The sequence below is a fragment of the Schistocerca gregaria genome, chromosome 1 (genome assembly GCF_023897955.1).
Source record: "Schistocerca gregaria isolate iqSchGreg1 chromosome 1, iqSchGreg1.2, whole genome shotgun sequence".
Classification (NCBI taxonomy): domain Eukaryota; kingdom Metazoa; phylum Arthropoda; class Insecta; order Orthoptera; family Acrididae; genus Schistocerca; species Schistocerca gregaria.
In genome coordinates, this window is record NC_064920.1 from 537838104 (window position 1) to 537856115 (window position 18012).

Below are 18012 nucleotides of genomic sequence, written 5' to 3' on the forward strand. Positions count from 1 at the left end.
GAGAAATTCTATATTATGATCGCAAAAGTACGAAAACTTGTGAAAACTGTTTCATAACCTAATTTCGAAAGACGATTTGTATCAAGAAATATTGCTAAAAAGATTTGTTTGCGTTTTGAAACACGGTTTAAATCATTTTACATATAGATAGTTGTTCTAAATCACTCAAGAAATATCCAGAATCAAATGTCAAGATATTTCTGGAAACATCGGTACAAATCTGGTGAAGGTTATCCAGAAGGTGGTAGAAAAATGTTATAAAATCTATTTGGAAATTATGCTTGTAAGAATTTATATGTACTGATCCTTTTACTTACTTTAATCTGTACTAAAATTCTGTAATGTCTAATTTAGTTTTAAGTCGTGAATTGCTATCGTATTGTAAACAAAACATTGTCAAAGACTCTCATTGTTTGGAAAGATATTAATACACCTAGGAGTTGTCAGTTGCCAGTTCAGTTCAGTTCAGATATGCAGTGCGGTTAGCTCGGAGAGTCAGTTGTTGAGTCTGTGAAGTCTGTCAGTTCTGTTTGTAAATAAACGTCTGTAATGAAGAATTACTTGTTGTCGTCAATATGAACTCAAAACCTTTTGCACGAAGCAGACACCTCCTAATGCAACGTTTTAATTTGGTGTTGAGGAGCTGAAATGTTATAATTTGGTGCAGAAAGTCCTGAGATGTTATAAGGTCTTGGCACTTTCCAGGTTTTAGTTTAATCAGATCTCGAAATAAGCAAACTTTTAGGCTAAAACAAGGGAACCTGGTGGTAGTTTTTGTCATAAAATGGTAACTTACCTACTTACATAGTGTATTATGAATTTAAGTAGTAACCAAACTAAATATTTGTTGTAAATAACGCCAAAAATATTTCCTGTACTGATAAGTTTTCATTACTTTCAAGGTTACACTATTGTTATGAGGTATTATTCTATAACTCATTATTGGTCTATAGATTATTGATATGTGAAAGCAAAGTTAAAGTGTTGAGTCATTTTCTCTTACCTTCATGCCGAATTGGTGGTAAAGAGAAGAACATATTATCATCAGGTTTTTCTGTCTCTCTTGAAAGCTTGGTAAGTTGGTGTTGTCTTAGGATCGGTGACATCAGAAAGTACCCATTGTAAGATGATCTGTTTTCAACTAATCGACAATGGTCTTTTGAAAATTTTATTTCACGAATTGGTCGTGTAGCAAATGGGAATTTCTTGTAATAGTTATTTTCCAAAAAGCAGTACACTTTCTAAAGTGAAAGGCGAAGGATTTACTCTGACATTCTTTATTTCATTTATCCAATGTTCTGGTATCTCTGTGGGAAATTTGCCGTTTATCGAGGCCATATCTCTATCGCATTCTAGGTAAGAGTGGCTGCAAATAGGGAATATGATTATTATGCAGTCTAGTTTTTTTTTTACGATTTGTACCACATAATGACAGATGCGAAACATGGTGTAGTTCTTGTTCTGTCCACTACAAGAATCGCAAAATATGTACAAATTTTTGACATTGGACTGTTATATGATGAAGATATAATAGTGCAACATCGATACTACTTCGTCTGCACCTTTACCACCTCCTGTTTCTGGGGAAGCAAAAAAAGTTGCGTTTCCCATAGACAGGCTGTGGACATTGAACAAACACCATGACAATTGATGCCGGTAGTAAACGTTATTTGTGGTCAAATTAGGTAAGCTTAATTTTTTTTTGAAAATCAATGGTAAGTGCCCTCGTATCTTCCCTTTTCCCTTACATTTTCCTACATTTTCTCTTTGTGTCATAAAACATGTTAGCTTTCCTCAAGTGTAGTTCATTCTCACATTGTTTTGTCTTAATGCTGCTTAAAATATTTGCTTTTTCCTTGTCATCGTTAGTCTGCTCCAGCTGGAGGTTTAGAGCTTTCATTTCTGCTTGGTACCTGTCACATTCACTGTAGGTGTCGTTTCTGGGATATCCGAAAGCTATATTAAACTTAGATACGAATATCTGTCTATAATATTCATAGGACACAATCTTTCCACTAGGCCTACCTGTCTTATACAATGTGTACATTTTTTTCAAATTTAAAGTGCCTGTCAAGTAAGTCTTTTTTTAGTTTTACCAAAACTATAACGGCTTGTGCGGCCCTTAAACGATGCAATGTGATCCATGACACTTTGCTTAACTTCTTCTAAGGTCCTACAATGATTGTAGTCTTACTTTCCTCTCTTGTCTGTTGGGGGTTCACCTGTTTCTTTGAGACTCGTTTGAATAGTTTGAACCCTTCTCCCAGTTACACCAAAAATAGACAAAAATGCTTTATAACACACACGGGTGCCAATACAATTATCACCATCCTTTATTCTTACTTTGTTGGTGTAGCTCTTATCATTAAAACGTGATTCATTTACAGGTATTCTTGGTCTGCGATTTTTTACATCATAAACATTGATAAGCCTAGCCAAATATGTGGACTGAGCATCATTAGATTCTAAACTATTAAAATGAGAATTTAATCTTTTTCTTTCACCTTCACAAACTATCAAATGACTGTAGTGTTTTACATCTGCCCTCAGCCCTGTTTTGTGAGTACATACTTTAAGTTTTTTCACCACATCTCTTACCCTTCCATGGGATTTTCTCCTCCTTGTGCTAGGCTTACTGACGTTTTCACAATCTTCATCCACACTTGACTAACTTTATTCACTCATTTTCATAGAAACTACTACCAAGAACACAAGCTATAAACTTGGGCAACTTTCTAAACACAAACACAAAGTATGTTAAGGGATGAAGGCAGCACGTTGAACTCCTGATCAAGCAGGTATTGCCAACATTATGAAATGACTCTCATCATATGTGCCATGAACACTGATGACATTCATCAGTTTTACCATGCACAACAAAAATAAAATGGCAAATAACTTAGTAACTGCGAGTATTCTTGCCGTGTACACTTCCCTACAAATTCGGCCGTATTTGAGCTACAAATTCCTGTCCTAACCTGAAAATGGGAAAAAATTGACTATCATCATTTTTGCCTTGTGCTCTTCCATTGCCACACTCTCCTGTTAAAGTATATTTAATGAATAAAGCCACTAACAATGAAACAAACGGTCACTAGCAGTATGTAGCAATTATTGGACTTTGATAGTACTCAAGGGTTTTACGAGTTAAGTATTAGTACCTCTAATTATAAAACATTACCGTTAATTCCATAAACACCAACCAAATACACATACTCACATTTATGAAGCTAATAACACTTATTAACACAAAAGCACAGCTACCCAACATATGGCAGAAAGTCTGGGAAATAAATATACTTAACTTACACTTTAAATGAGTGCTGCATAAATGTCTTGAAGAACTTATCATTTATAGACACAACAACATCTCTATGAAAAGTATCCAGTATTAAATTTTGGAAAGTCAGGGTTAACTGAGTTCTTTGTAGCAACTTGAATCAAGGACATCAAGAACATGACTTTTGTGACACTTTGTAAAGCACTTGATGTTCATGTATAGAGTTCTGTCACACTTCCTCAGGATAGCAGTTGATATTTGTTCATGTGTGTAACCACAAAGAGTTCTGTCTGCAGTCAACTCAGTGTCAATTTAAATTAAAAGTACAATAATGTGCATATTTCTTTAAATGCATTAGCTTTACAGAACCATAAACATATTAAATACAACAACTTTAATTACCAGTCATTTACATGTTTGTGAGAAGCGGATTTTTTTATATTGCGTGGTAGTACTTCATACATACTGTTGTCTAGTGGTATTCATTAATAAACAGAACAGTAATTATATGAAACTTCCTTGCAGATTAAAACTGTGTGCCAGACTGAGACTCGAACTTGAGACCTTTGCCTTTCATGGCAAGTGCTCTACCAACTGAGCTACCCAAGCATGAGAGGCCCCGAGTTCGTGTCTCAGTCCGGCACACAGTTTTAATCTGTCAGAAAGTTTCATATCAGCGCACACTCTGCTGCAAAGTGAAAATCTCATTCCAGTAGTTAATGGTTCAGCCACCAGATGGTAAAGTGCATAGGTACCGTCATTAGAGTGCTCATCCTCACTCGGCGTATATTACTCAGTGTTTTCTAGTGCAGCGTGCAGATGGCGTGATAGTACAGGTGTAGTCTTTTTGTGTGTGTGACAGCTTGCTAAAGACTCAGAACTACAGTGATGAAAAAAATTCGCGACACCAGAAAACAAATAACAGGGTAATGGCATTTCAGGAATAGATTTGTATACGTAACAGATTTAAGTAATTAACATTGCAATATCACAGGTTAATGTAAGCATGAGATAAGCCGTTGAAAATGCCAAATACTGGTACGTTAAACACAGGTGTAACTGTCAGAATGTTGAATGCAATCATGCAAACATGCATCTACGGTGTTGTACAGGTGACAGATGTTAGTTTGGGGGATGGCGTTCCACGCCTGTTACCCTTGATCGATCGATCAACGCAGGGGCAGATAATGCTGGATGTGGATGACACTGGAGATAATGTTCCAGATGTGGTCGACTGGTGACAGAGCTGTTGACAGATGGCCAAGGCAACATTTCGACAATCTGTAGAGCACGTTGGTTTACAACAGCAATATGAGGTCTAGCGTTATCCAGTAGGAAAACACCTTCTGGAATGCTGTTTATGAATGATAGCACAACATAGACAAGATAGACGCACAAATTTACAGTCAGGGTGCATGGGGTAACCACGAGAGTGAACTTGATGTCATACAAAATCGCACCTCAAACGATAAATACAGGTGTGGGCCCAGTTTGCCTAGCATGCAGACAGGTTGTTTGCAGACTCTCAAGTGGTCTCCTTCGAGGACACCGAGGCAGAATCAACATTCATCAGAAAACACAACAGTCGTCTACTCTGCCCTCCAATAAGTTCCTGCTTGACACCACTGAACTCGCAAATGGCGGTGATTTAGGGTCAGTGCAATGCACGCTACAGGGTGTCTGGCTCAGAGCTGTCCTTTAAGTAACCAATTTTAACAGTTCGTTGTGTCACTATGGTGCCAACTGCTGCTCAAATTGCTGTTGCAAATGTAGTAGAATGTGCCGGAGCCATATGCTGAAGATGATAGTCTTTCCTCTTGCTAGCGCTACTTGGCTATATGTTCACGACCATTACAGAGTGTTTTTAAAGGCAACCTGATCTGCATCTTCATAGTGGCGCTACTGGCACCACTTTTATGCGACTGGTGCGAAATTTTAACAGACCATTGTTTTTCAGATGTAGAAACACGCCTTCAATTTCATTTCTGTCGCACATTCCTTCTTGGTGTTGCAATTTTTTCCCTCAGTCTATTTACCAGAAAGAGCGGGTCATAGCTCATGAGAAATTGAAGTAGGGAAGGTAGATATGCTTCGAGCTATTTATATTGCTCATACCTTTTGTTAATCTAAGAAAAAAAAGATTTTATGCTCTTTTTTGATAATGCCTCTTAATTTGTTTTCGTAGTGTGTTAGTGAATGACAGACAAAGAAATGTGGTCTCCTGTACATTGACAATGCTGTTTCTATCAATGCGTGTATTTCAATAAAATGGGCCAACATTCTGTCCTGTGTGGAAGTTCATGCATACATCGTTGATGGTTACAATTTATGTGTTTATACATTACAATTACATGCACACATGACTGAAGAAACAGACACTGTTTTGACGATTACAGCTGTACTACAAAATTTATTCGCATTTTGCGAGTATGGATTGATGTCAGCTGTTTGAGACAGATGAAAATTGCTGCCAGAACGGGACTCGAACCCGAATTTCTCGCTTATTGTAAATGGTCGCAGACCATTTCATATATCTGAGCATGCCTTCAGGACCATAACCTAAATTTCCATATCACACTTCGTAACTCCTGCAAAGGGAGGGACAAATAGTTTATAGTAATTTTAATCCATAGATGAATGTAAACGTCATTGCTGGTTAGAATGTCTGTGTTTATACAGTGTCTGAATGTTCAAATAACAATGTGACACTTTTCTGAGGATTACAGCTGTGGTAAATAAATCCAGATTGACTTCAGTGTTAGTGGCAGATGAAAATTTGTGCTGGACCAAGACATGAACTCGAATTTCCCACTTATCACAAGCTATTCTCTTAACCACTTCAGCCATCTGACCATGTCTCCCAATTCGCAAAATGTAAATCAATTTCACAGAATGTACCACAGCTGTAATTGTCAGAACAGTGTCTGAAGGACATTGGAACCTGAAGGTATGGACACTGTACAAACAATACAAAAATCAATGACGCATCCAGTCCTCGACAGTCTAAAATGGCGATAAATATTTGTCTGTCTCTGTGTGTTAATCATGAAATGTGTGAGTATAAGCACTGTGGACTCCGTAACGTGGAAGTTTGTGTCACAGCATAGTAGATCATCGTGTTCGGTCAGAGGCTTAGCTTCCCTCTGTGGGTAAAAAAAGAAAAAAAAAGCTGAGTGAATGGATCGATCGACGATGAACTTGTGTGCGTGTCATGGGACGCCCGCCCCAAACAAATGCAACGAACAATAATGAACAAAATGAGATAAAAAGCTGTTTAAGGCGACCACTCATGGTAAATGGGAAATTCGGGTTCGACTCCCATACTGGCGCAACTTTTTGTCTGTCAAAAACAGCTGACGTCAATCCAGATTTTCAAAATGTGAATCAGCTTTGTAGTTCATGCGTGCAGGTTTCTGTGTATCTATTAGTAGTTTGTTTGCTCTCTACCATGATATTATGTCATAAGTGATTTCATTATCTACATCTTCGAGTGTGACTTCTCCACTGGTTGTATGTATATGAAAGTGTTTTCATTGACTACAGCTTGGACGATGGATTCTCTGTACAGATATGTATCATGTTCATCTCAAAATGAATAGCTTTTAGGTATATTCAAGGGAAGGTCATTAATGTTTAAAGTGAAGAGGTGTATATTTTTGCGAAATAAATATTGTGAAGGTGAAACTCTGTTTTCTGTATTTAAAAATCTTTCTAGTCTTTCAGTTACAGAATGTTCAAAAATCTTGGAGGAGATAGACAATATTCTGATAATACTGTCAGCAGTTGTGTTAGTTTAGCAATTTATTTAATGTTTTCTGTCGTTTCCTCTTCCATAATCAACTGAATTTTTTGTGTGTGGAAATCTTCCTTGTAATCTAGTAGTTTATGGATTGCAAGTCTGTTTTGCAATTGTTTGAATACTTTGTAATAATGTACGAGTTCGTTTTCTTTTGACTAGTTTCTCATAGAAGTATTTTTCCATTTTCTGATTTGTGAAGGCTGATTGACTCCAGCCATCATGTGATATCACGCCAATGTTATTTCAGGGTGTATCCACACTGTTCATTACATTAGTCTGCTTAGCACAGTATCGAATGGTGAAAGTGAGATTATGAGTTACTGGGTTGTATGAATAAAATGGAGAATCTACTTTATTCTCGGAATTTCTGAGGAAATACTCAGGTTTGAATGAACAAAGCGAGTTGGGAAATATACTTCACCTCAGAATGTTCTCAGCTTGAGTAAAATGGTGGGGGAAGTTGCTCAATGTGAAGAACATTCTCTGATTTAGAATAAATAAAGACAGAGAGGTTGTCACAAGCAGAGAACATTCTACCAAGTTCTTTTTAAGTAAAAATGACAGAAATAATGTTATTCTGAAGTGAAATAAAGATATATATGGCCCAAAGAAATACCAAAGAAAGAAACAGCTGATTGTACTGGTTTCACAATAAAAAATTATTTGGTTGATGAATCATTTCCTTCCCAAAAATCATGAAAGAAGAGGGGGTTAGCTTTAAAGGGAAAATAATAACATTTTTGTGCTCTTTAGCAGATGCAGGTTTTCAGACTGCTGCAGTGGAGGACCAAAGTACACGCCAGACTATACTGTCACTGACATTTTCAGACATTCTTGGTGATGTACCCAAAAATCACTTTTACGGATCCAATTTCTCAGGAACAAAGAACTATAAACAGCAATAGGTATGTGGCAATCAAGCTACCAGTTTCCATATACAGTGAGGGTAGTTGATGTCACTCACATACCAGACATGAAACCTGATATATCAGCATAGATATGAAGCACAAGCAGATTCAGCTGCATGTTTGGTGTGTGTAGTTTACAATTGCAAGGAGCTACACATCAAAATTACATCGTAGTAAGTTCTGAAATTTTAGGAAGAAGGTCCTATCAGTAACTAATTCCAAATGAAGTTCATCTCAGAAATTCAGTCTGTATCACAACAGACAAATATTGCTACAGTACTGAGCTACTGGTTTTTGTATTGCTTTAACATTCCCTCAGTTTCACTTAGCCTATGCAGGATATCTTTTCTCAGGGCATAAATCGTATTTTTTGTTACGTTACAAATAGGTAAGCGTACTGGTTAATTAGAGATGTAGCGAACTGTTTTTCATAATGAAACAGCGGCGGCAATCATTTAAGTACTTCATGTGGTAGTCGACCATTGTGTGTCGTATTTGGCCAAAATTATGTTATATTACAAGTCTCTGACAGAGCTCTGCTTTGGAGTAGATGAAAATTCGATTTATCCTTAAGATTTCGTTTGTGTAAGTGTTCACTTAACTACAAAAATTCCATGTCAAAAATTCTGTAACATCGTCAGAAAATGCATTTTCGTAAACTGTCTGTAGTCGTCTTAATAATTTGTTGCTGCACGTAAAGCCAAAATCGATATATTACGCAACTGTTCCAGAACCCATTGCTTTAATTTCCATCTGTGTACTTTAAATAGCTTGCCTGTTTGAGTGAGTTGAATGAAATGTAAGTACGCTTGTGTTCTGTGCCTGATGCAGCACACAACACGCATAGGTAACCTCAGAAAGGAGGGTAGGCAGTGAGAAAAAACTGCCTCGTCGGAGAATATGCTTTAAATTTTATTCTGATACGAAAATTAAACACTTCCTTAGAGAATGTTTTCTTTTTTTGCTCTGAGAACCTTATCTGAAGAACATTTTATTTTTTATTCATATGATTAAAAAAGTCGGAATATAGTGTCAGAATTGAGACATCGATAACGTTATAGTTTATTGATGGCCAACGGAAACTTCAAAACAGATGTTCTTGATCAATTTTGCGTGGTAATGTGCTGAGAAGTGAAGCAACATTTCAAAATACTTACATTTATTTTCTAGCATCAAACAATGTTGATAAGGGTTTACCTTATCAAGTATTTTTTTTCCTTACATAACCAATAACGTCATCAACAGCTGTATTTTTCTCCTTCATTAGAGCTGACTTATACCCTTAAAATGTTATTTAATGAAAATTCTTCATCAACTTATATTATTATTTGTATACATTGTGAGGTTAGCTCTATTCTGTTGCTGTAAAACCCACATAATTATTCACTTTCTGATATCTGACCTCACTTGTGGAAGAAACTCAGTGGAAAAAATAGCCAAGTGCTCATAAAGATTAGTAAGACATAAAAGCAAAGAATCCTCTACTATAAAATGAATGAACACAGCGAAAATAGGTTCGTTTACAATGTTAGCAAATAAAGACGCCATCAAAACTTTCCTTCCCAGAATCCTTCATGCAGCGTGACAGTCTGTGGACAGCATGTGTACTTGCCGTCATTTGAAATGCATTGTCCACAGAACTGATCATGGCCCTTTGGTTCTCAGTCGAGTGAAAGGGATGAACCAGAGACTTCTAAAGTTCTGTGACAAGATAGGCTGCAACTTCCGCGACTTGCACCGTAGGGTTGAGAACTGCAGTGGCCCCCTATCAGAGGGTGCTATTCAAGATGCTGAATGTGTGTCGGGTGCACGCAAGACTTTTTAGATTAGGCGACTCTCTATCCAGCCCAAACAACGACAGCTGTAGGAAACCCAAATTTACCAGCGTAAGATCGAAAGAAATGTCTCCCATAGATGAGAGTATTAAAATACTAATGTTAAACTGCCAAAGCACTCGCAACAAAGTGCCAGAGTTTGAAGTTGTCTTTAAAAGCAGCGAAGCTCACATAATACAAGGTACAGAAAGTTATTTGAAAGCTAAAATTGATAGCAGTGAGATGTATTATGAAAATTTAAATCTATATAGAAAAAATAGGCAAATGAGAAATAGTGGTGGTGTATTTGTCACATTAGACAAGAAACTCATATTCATCGAGGTAGAAATTAAAGTTGAATGTGAGATTGGGCAAGACTCAGTATCAGGGGTGGGCGTAAAATCATAATTGAAACCTTCTATCGCCCACCAGACTTGTCGCCGGATGGAATCGAAAACTTTAGAGAAAACCTCTGTTCACTTGTATGTAAGTTCCCCAGTCATACTGTAATCATTGGTGGAGACTTTAATCATACAAGAGTAAACTTGGAAAATTACAGTTTCGTTAGTGGTGGGCCTAATAAGACATCCTGTGAAACTTTACAAAATGCTTTCTCCAAAGACTACCTTGAACAGTTAGTTAAGAACCCCACTAATGATGGGAATATAGTGGATATAATGGCAACAAATAGACCTGACCTCTTTCAGAATGTCTATATCGAAACTGGTGTCAGTGACCATTGATGCAGTTGTTGTAATAATGAATACCAAGGTACAAAGGACAACTAAAACAAACAGAAAGATACACTGAAGAGCCAGAGAACCTGGTATACCTGTGTAATATCGTTTAGGGTCCCTGAGAGCATTTGACTCAATACGACGTGTCATGGACTCGACTAATGTCTGAAGTACTGCTAGAGGGAACTGGCACCATGAATCCTGCAGGGCTGTCCATTAATCTGTAAGAGTACGAGAGGCTGGAGATCTCTTCTGAGCAGCATGGTCCAAGGCCTCCCAGATATGCCCAATAATGTTCATGTCTGGTTTGGTGGTTGGCAGAAGTGTTTAAACTCAGAAGAATGTTCCTGCAGCCACTCTGTAGCAATTTTGCACGTGTGGGGTGTCGCAGTGACCTGCTGGAATTGGCCAAGTTCGTCGGAATGCACAACGGGTACGAATGGATGCAACTAATCAGACAGGATGCTTAAGTATGTGTCACCTGTCAGAGCCGTATTTAGATGTATCAGGGGTCCCACATCACTCCAGTTGCACACGCCCTACACTTTTACAGAGCCTCCACCAGCTTCAACATTCCTCTGCTGACATGCATGGTCCATGGATTCATGAGATTGTCTCCATACCCATACACGTCCATCCGCTCAATACGATTTGAAACGAGTCTAGTTTGACCAGGCAACATGTTTCCAGTCATCAACAGTCCTGTGTCGGTGTTCATGGGCACAGGTAGGGCTTTGTGTCGTGCAGTCATTAAGAGTACATGAGTGGGCCTTTGGCTCCAAAAGCCCATATCGATGAAGTTTTGTTGAATCGTTGACACTTATTGATGGCCTAGCACTGAACTCTGCAGCAATTTGCCGAAGGGTTGCACTTCTGTCACGTTAAACGATTCTCTTCAATCGTCATTGGCTCTGTTCTTGCAGGATCTTTTTCCGGCCGCAGTGATGTCACAGATTTGATGTTTTAACCGATTCCTGATATACATGGTACACTAGTGAAATGGTCGTACGTGAAAATCCCCACTTCATCGCTGACTGGGAGACACTGTGTCCCATCGCTGTGCGCCGACTGTAACACCACGTTCAGACTCACTTAAATCTTGATAGCCTACAATTGTATAAGCAGTAACTGGTCGAACAACTGAGTCAGACAATTGTCGTCTTATATAGGCGTCAATGAGGAATCTGAAATTGTTAGGACAAGACCAGAGCATGTAGAGGAACTCTGGCTCGAGTTTCAAGGAATACTTGACCATGCAGTGGATACGTATGTTCCCAGTAGAAGAGTTAATAAAGGGAGGGAAACTCAATGGTATACAGTCACTGTAAAGAAACTTCTAAAGAAACAGAGATTACTGCATAATAGGTGTAAAACAAAGCATAACGCTATAGACAGAGAGAGATACTGAATGAAATGCTCTTGGCTGTCAAGAGAGCAATATGTAATGCCTTCACTGAATATGAAGCAGAATACTGTAAAGTGATATTTCGCAGAACCCAAAGAAATTCTGGTTGTATGTAAAGTCTGTAAGTGGTACCAAAGTTAGTGTCCAGTCACTAGGAATGAGACAGGTACTTAAACTGATGGTAGCAAAGCAAAATCTGAAATGCTTAACTCCATTTTCAACTATTCCTTTAGAAAGGAAAACACAGGAGAATTCCCCCAATTTAATCCGCATACCACTGAAAAGACGAATGAAATAAGTATTAGTGTCAGCAGTGTTGAGAAACAGCTTAAATTGTTAAAACTGAACAGGGCTCTAGGGCCCAATGGGATCTCTGTCAGACTGAATACTGAATTTGTGGCTGAGTTAGCCCCTATTCTAACTATAATCTGTTGTAGATTCCTCGAACGGAAAACCGTACCCAGTTCTTGGAGAAAGACACAGGTCACACCACTCTACAAGTAGGGCAGTAGAAGTTATCCACAAAACTACTATCCAATACCTTTGACATCAATTTTTCGTAGAATCTTAGAACATATTCTGAGCTCAAACATAACAAGGTTCAAAATGACTCTGAGCACTATGGGACTTAACAGCTGAGGTCATCAGTCCATAACGAGTTATATTGAACAGGATGATCTCAGTGCCAACTAGCATGGAATTCGAAAACATGGGTAATGTGAAACACAACTCACACTTTTCTTACATGATATACTGAAATCTTTGGATCAAGGCAGTCAGGTAGATGATGTATTTCTTGATTTCTGGAAAGCTTTTGACTGATTACCACACCAAAAGTACGATCATATGTGATATGAAGTGAAATTTGTAACTGGATTAACAACTTTTCGGTAAGGAGGGCGCAGCCCGTAATCTTGTATGGGGAGTCATTATGAGATGTAGAAATAACTTCGAATGTGCCCCAGGGGAAGTGTGTTGCAAGGCTTCCTGTTCATGTTATATATTAATGACCTTCCAGACAGTTGTAATAGTAACCTCAGACTTTTCGCAGATAATACAGTTATCTATAAAGAAATACCATCTGAAAAAAGTTGCACAAATATTCAGTCGGGTCTTGATAAGATTTCAAAGTGGTACAGAGATTGGAAACTTGGTTTTAATGTTCAGAAATGTAAAATTGTGTACTTGCAAAACGTAAAACGTCGTATCTCATAATATCAATGAGTCACTGTTGAAATCGGCCAACTCATAAAAATGTATGTATGTGTAGTACCTTGTAGAGATATGAAATAGAATGATCACATATTTTCATTCTTTGGTAAAGCAGGCAGTAGATTCAGTTCATTGCAAGAATACTGGAGAAGTGCAGTCAATCTACAAAGGAGATGCTTACAAATTTCTCGTGTGACTGGTTCTAGAATATTGATCAAGTGTGTGGGGCCTATACCAAATAGGACGAACAGGGGATATTGAACATCTACAGAGAAGGGCAGCACGAACTGTCACAGATTTTTAAAGAATGGGAGTGTCACAGAGATACTGAAGAAACTGAACTGAAAGCCTCTTGTAGACAGTCGTAAACTATCGCGAGAAAATCTGTTAACAAAGTTTCAAGAGCTGTCTTTATATGATTACCCTAGGAATATGCTGCAACCACTTACATATCGCTGACATGGGAATCGTGAAGATAAAATTAGAATGAGTACTGCACACACAGAGACATTCAAACAATTATTCTTCCTGCATTTCGTTCATGAGTGGAACAGGAAAAAACCCTAATAATTGGTACAATGAGACTCACCCCCTGTTATACACCTTATGGTGGTTTTCAGAGCATAGATGTAGAAGTAAGAATGCTTTGATGTGTCATGGTGTGACGTGGGGTGACGGCCAATGTGAATTGGCATTGATTTGGTTTGGTCAGCACAGTCTTTATGTTCACGTGAAATAATTGTTTCCTTTGCTCCTACTTTTGCCACACAATTTCCTATTACTTGTTCATGATATTTTGATTTGCATTTTATGTTTTATTAGTGTCACGCTTGCTGTTAGTGAATCAATCCCCTTCACATTCATCAAGTGCTATGTTTATTTCATCCAAAACTGGCGCGAATATTAAAGGATTGGTGGTGATTCGAAATGTAGTCTATGAAGAGTAGTCGATTGCTGCTAATCGATAATTTTTGGAAGCTAGTGACGTTAGAAATTAAAAAAAGTGCTGTAGTGGAACCTCGAAAATATTCGTTCATCAAGTATCACTACGAAATCTGCATTTCTCGATATGCAACTTTAGTGATGCCACTCGAACAGCATTAACATTGATTGCGCCTGGGATCATCTACATCTACATCTACATCCATACTCCGCAAGCCACCTGACGGTGTGTGGCGGAGGGTACCCTGAGTACCTCTATCGGTTCTCCCTTCTATTCCAGTCTCGTATTGTATGTGGAAAGAAGGATTGTCGGTATGCTTCTGTGTGGGCTCTAATCTCTCTGATTTTATCCTCATGGTCTTTTCGCGAGATATACGTAGGAGGGAGCAATATACTGCTTGACTCTTCGGTGAAGGTATGTTCTCGAAACTTTAACAAAAGCCCGTACCGAGCTACTGAGCGTCTCTCCTGCAGAGTCTTCCACTGGAGTTTATCTATCATCTCCGTAACGCTTTCGCAATTACTAAATGATCCTGTAACGAAGCGTGCTGCTCTCCGTTGGATCTTCTCTATCTCTTCTATCAACCCTACCTGGTGCGGATCCCACACTGCTGAGCAGTATTCAAGCATTGGGCGAACAAGCGTACTGTAACCTACTTCCTTTGTTGTCGGATTGCATTTCCTTAGGATTCTTCCAATGAATCTCAGTCTGGCATCTGCTTTACCGACGATCAACTTTATATGATCATTCCATTTTAAATCACTCCTAATGAGTACTCCCAGATAATTTATGGAATTAACTGCTTCCAGTTGCTGACCTGCTATTTTGTAGCTAAATGATAAGGGACCTATCTTTCTATGTATTCGCATCACATTACACTTGTCTACATTGAGATTCAATTGCCATTCCGTGCACCATGCGTCAATTCGCTGCAGATCCTCCTGCATTTCAGTACAATTTTCCATTGTTGCAACCTCTCGATACACCACAGCATTATCTGCAAAAAGCCTCAGTGAACTTCCGATGTCATCCACCAGGTCATTTATGTATATTGTGAATAGCAACGGTCCTATGACACTCCCCTGCGGCACACCTGAAATCACTCTTACTTCGGAAGACTTCTCTCCATTGAGAATGACATGCTGCGTTCTGTTATCTAGGAACTCCTCAATCCAATCACACAATTGATCTGATAGTCCGTATGCTCTTACTTTGTTCATTAAACGACTGTGGGGAACTGTGTCAAACGCCTTGCGGAAGTCAAGAAACACGGCATCTACCTGTGAACCCGTGTCTAAGGCCCTCTGAGTCTCGTGGACGAATAGCGCGAGCTGGGTTTCACACGACCGTCTTTTTCGAAACCCATGCTGATTCCTACAGAGTAGATTTCTAGTCTCCAGAAAAGACATTATACTCGAACATAATACGTTCAGAAGGAATCTCTGTACGGCTTTTCTTATACTATTTGGAAAGCGCGGGAAATTGTATTCACTTTTTGACAATCCAGTGTTTACTCGTTTGTGAAAAAGACGTGAAAGAAGTTGGTAAAGTAAATTGCGGAAGTATTACTTTCACATCTTCAGAATCAAGTATATGAAAAAGACTTGATAATGCCTGTTTTGAACGGTAGTACAGTACTGCATTTTCTTTTGAAATTAGGGATTTAATATTTTTTGCATTTGAACATCACTTCCATCTAATGGCGTTGAAATGAGAACGAGATTGATGTGTGAACACGCAGAGTTCACTAGGGAACGGGAAAGAAATTTTTTTTGGGGGGCACATTTCGTCACCACATGGTTCGAAACGAAGGTCTTCGATGTTCAAAACCTATACATTTGTAATAAGTGTCTTGGACTGTAAGCATACAACGTCTGTAACGCATCTGTTTTGTCAGAGCAGTAAAGTGCCTACACATTAAAATATATTTTTTCCAGATTAAATTTATATGCTCACATTGTAATTTTTTGTACCCCTTCGCTGCAGTTAGCATTGCCGACAGGGAAGGCACATGTTAGTGAGATTTTGGGAGCTGTCCAAGAAAAGAAGATACTCTTGATATGATAATAGTAATGTAATCTACCTTTTTCGTGGAAGAACTTACTCTACATTTCTATTATTTTGAGAAAAGATACTTTATTTCAAACTGAGGAAACACTTTCCTATGCTTATTTTCAGTCACATTTTACATTTACGTCTTTTATTTTAATGCGGAATAGTTGAATAATTGTAAAAGTTTCCACACCAAAGAGGTGGTGTCGAACTTGGCAGAATTTCTTGGGAATAGCTTACTGGAAATTTCCATTTGTCTCCTAATTATTGAGTTTTTGTTAAATATGTTCAATAGTGCATGAAGATCTTTGTTAAACTTTAAACTTTTCGTTCATTCTGTTAATCACTCTGTATTGTTTCTGTGTGTTCTCTGTAGATGCAGCAGGAACTGCGATAAAAGCAGCACTGAAAACGGTTACACTCGAGAAAACTACAAAACTTTCTAGTGATGGTGTGAATAAAGGAGAAGCATATTTAACAGATAAAGGTGTTGTTTACATTAAGCAAAATATGACACCACAGGTTTGTCAGCTTTCCTTTATTTTGACACTTTATGAAGGTAAAGCAAACATTTTCTAGTTAACATCTGATGGTAATGGTAGACGCTGTAGTTGATATGTGAGACAATTTCTTGTTTTTCAATACCTTTAGCAGAAGAGAAAAATTTAAGCGTTGACTGCAATAAGCTCCAAAAGCCATGATTTAAAACAAAATTGTATTATATGAAGCAGGAGAACTGTGGTTTACAATATAAAAACCGTTATTTTTGGAAAAAATTGTCATTTATCCAATAGAAATTTAGTGAAAATTCATCACATGTAGGATGTGTTATTTATTTTAAATGTATAGATCAAGAGAAATATCCAATTCCAGATTTTGTTGTTGTAGGTGTTGTGTTGTTTGTGGTATTGACAGTTGCGGTTGATCTATATAGAACAATGGAAGTGTCCGATTCTTGTGGATTTTGTTGATGTGGTGGAACATGGTAATTTTTTTTGTCATTTTGTGTGTTTTGGGATCGTGGTATTTTTTTTTTTTTTTAATTTTTATATTGAGCTTGTTCCCACCCTAAACCACGCCCCCCCCCCCCCCCCCAATTTCCCAAAGAGCCCTGTTAGTTTGATTATATTTTTGGAGGGAGATTTTATTGTCTTATTTATATGTATTTTCGTATTTGTTGCCCTGTGTATGTTGCCATATTGGAGAGCTGTGAATGGCCATTTCCACCAGATTGAAGACGTCATGGGTCAAAGCAGATGGGTGGAAAAGGACGCTTTTGTAATCCCCTCCTCCCCATTGTATCAGTTATTAAGGTTTTTTCCCCATTCCATTCATTCATGAAGTGCGGAAAGAATGATTGCTTGAAGGCCTCCATGTGTGCTGTAATTAATCTAGTCTCAACTTCATGATCCCTATGAGAATTATATATGGGGGGGGGGGGGGGCATATTCTTAGACTCATCATTTAAATACAGTTTGTGAAACTTCATAATTAGGCTTTTCTGGTTAGTTTAGTCTGTTTTCACTATTCTGTCTGCGAATTTTGTTTCTTCACCATGTTGCGTTCAATATCTCTCGTTAGGCCTATTTGACAGATGTCCCATGCAATTGAGCGATACTGGAGAATATGTCACATGAGTGATTTGTAAGTAATCCCTATTGTAAACTGATTGCATTTCCATTAGCTGACTCCTACCTCACCTGCATGCACACCCAAATGGCAGCTTACTAAGGCTGACGGGCGGCTTTACCCCTCCTGGGCAACCTTTGAAGAACAAAATTTCCGCAGTTGTGATCTCCAGATGGAAAGTCTCACAAATGTTATCCTTAGTGTTGCAGCATGTTCCATTCCTCACACTAAGC

General features: G+C 38.2%; 1 protein-coding gene across 5 annotated transcripts in view; it reads left to right on the forward strand.

The window, feature by feature from the left end:
- The first annotated feature begins 15317 nt into the window (after positions 1–15317).
- Positions 15318–18012, forward strand: part of LOC126355607 (fructosamine-3-kinase-like) — a 62363-nt gene continuing 59668 nt past the window's right edge. For 2 of the 5 annotated variants that reach the window (XR_007565508.1, XR_007565509.1), the window contains exons 1-2: positions 15319–15724; positions 16527–16672. Coding sequence is in view for 1 of the 5 variants with exons in the window: in XM_050005980.1 (XP_049861937.1) it covers positions 15709–15724; positions 16527–16672 (162 nt within the window). In the remaining 4 variants the exon portion in view is untranslated. Of the gene's footprint in view, positions 16673–17038; positions 17136–18012 lie in introns of all 5 variants that reach the window. The other 3 variants (XR_007565511.1, XR_007565510.1, XM_050005980.1) reach the window with 3 other exon arrangements.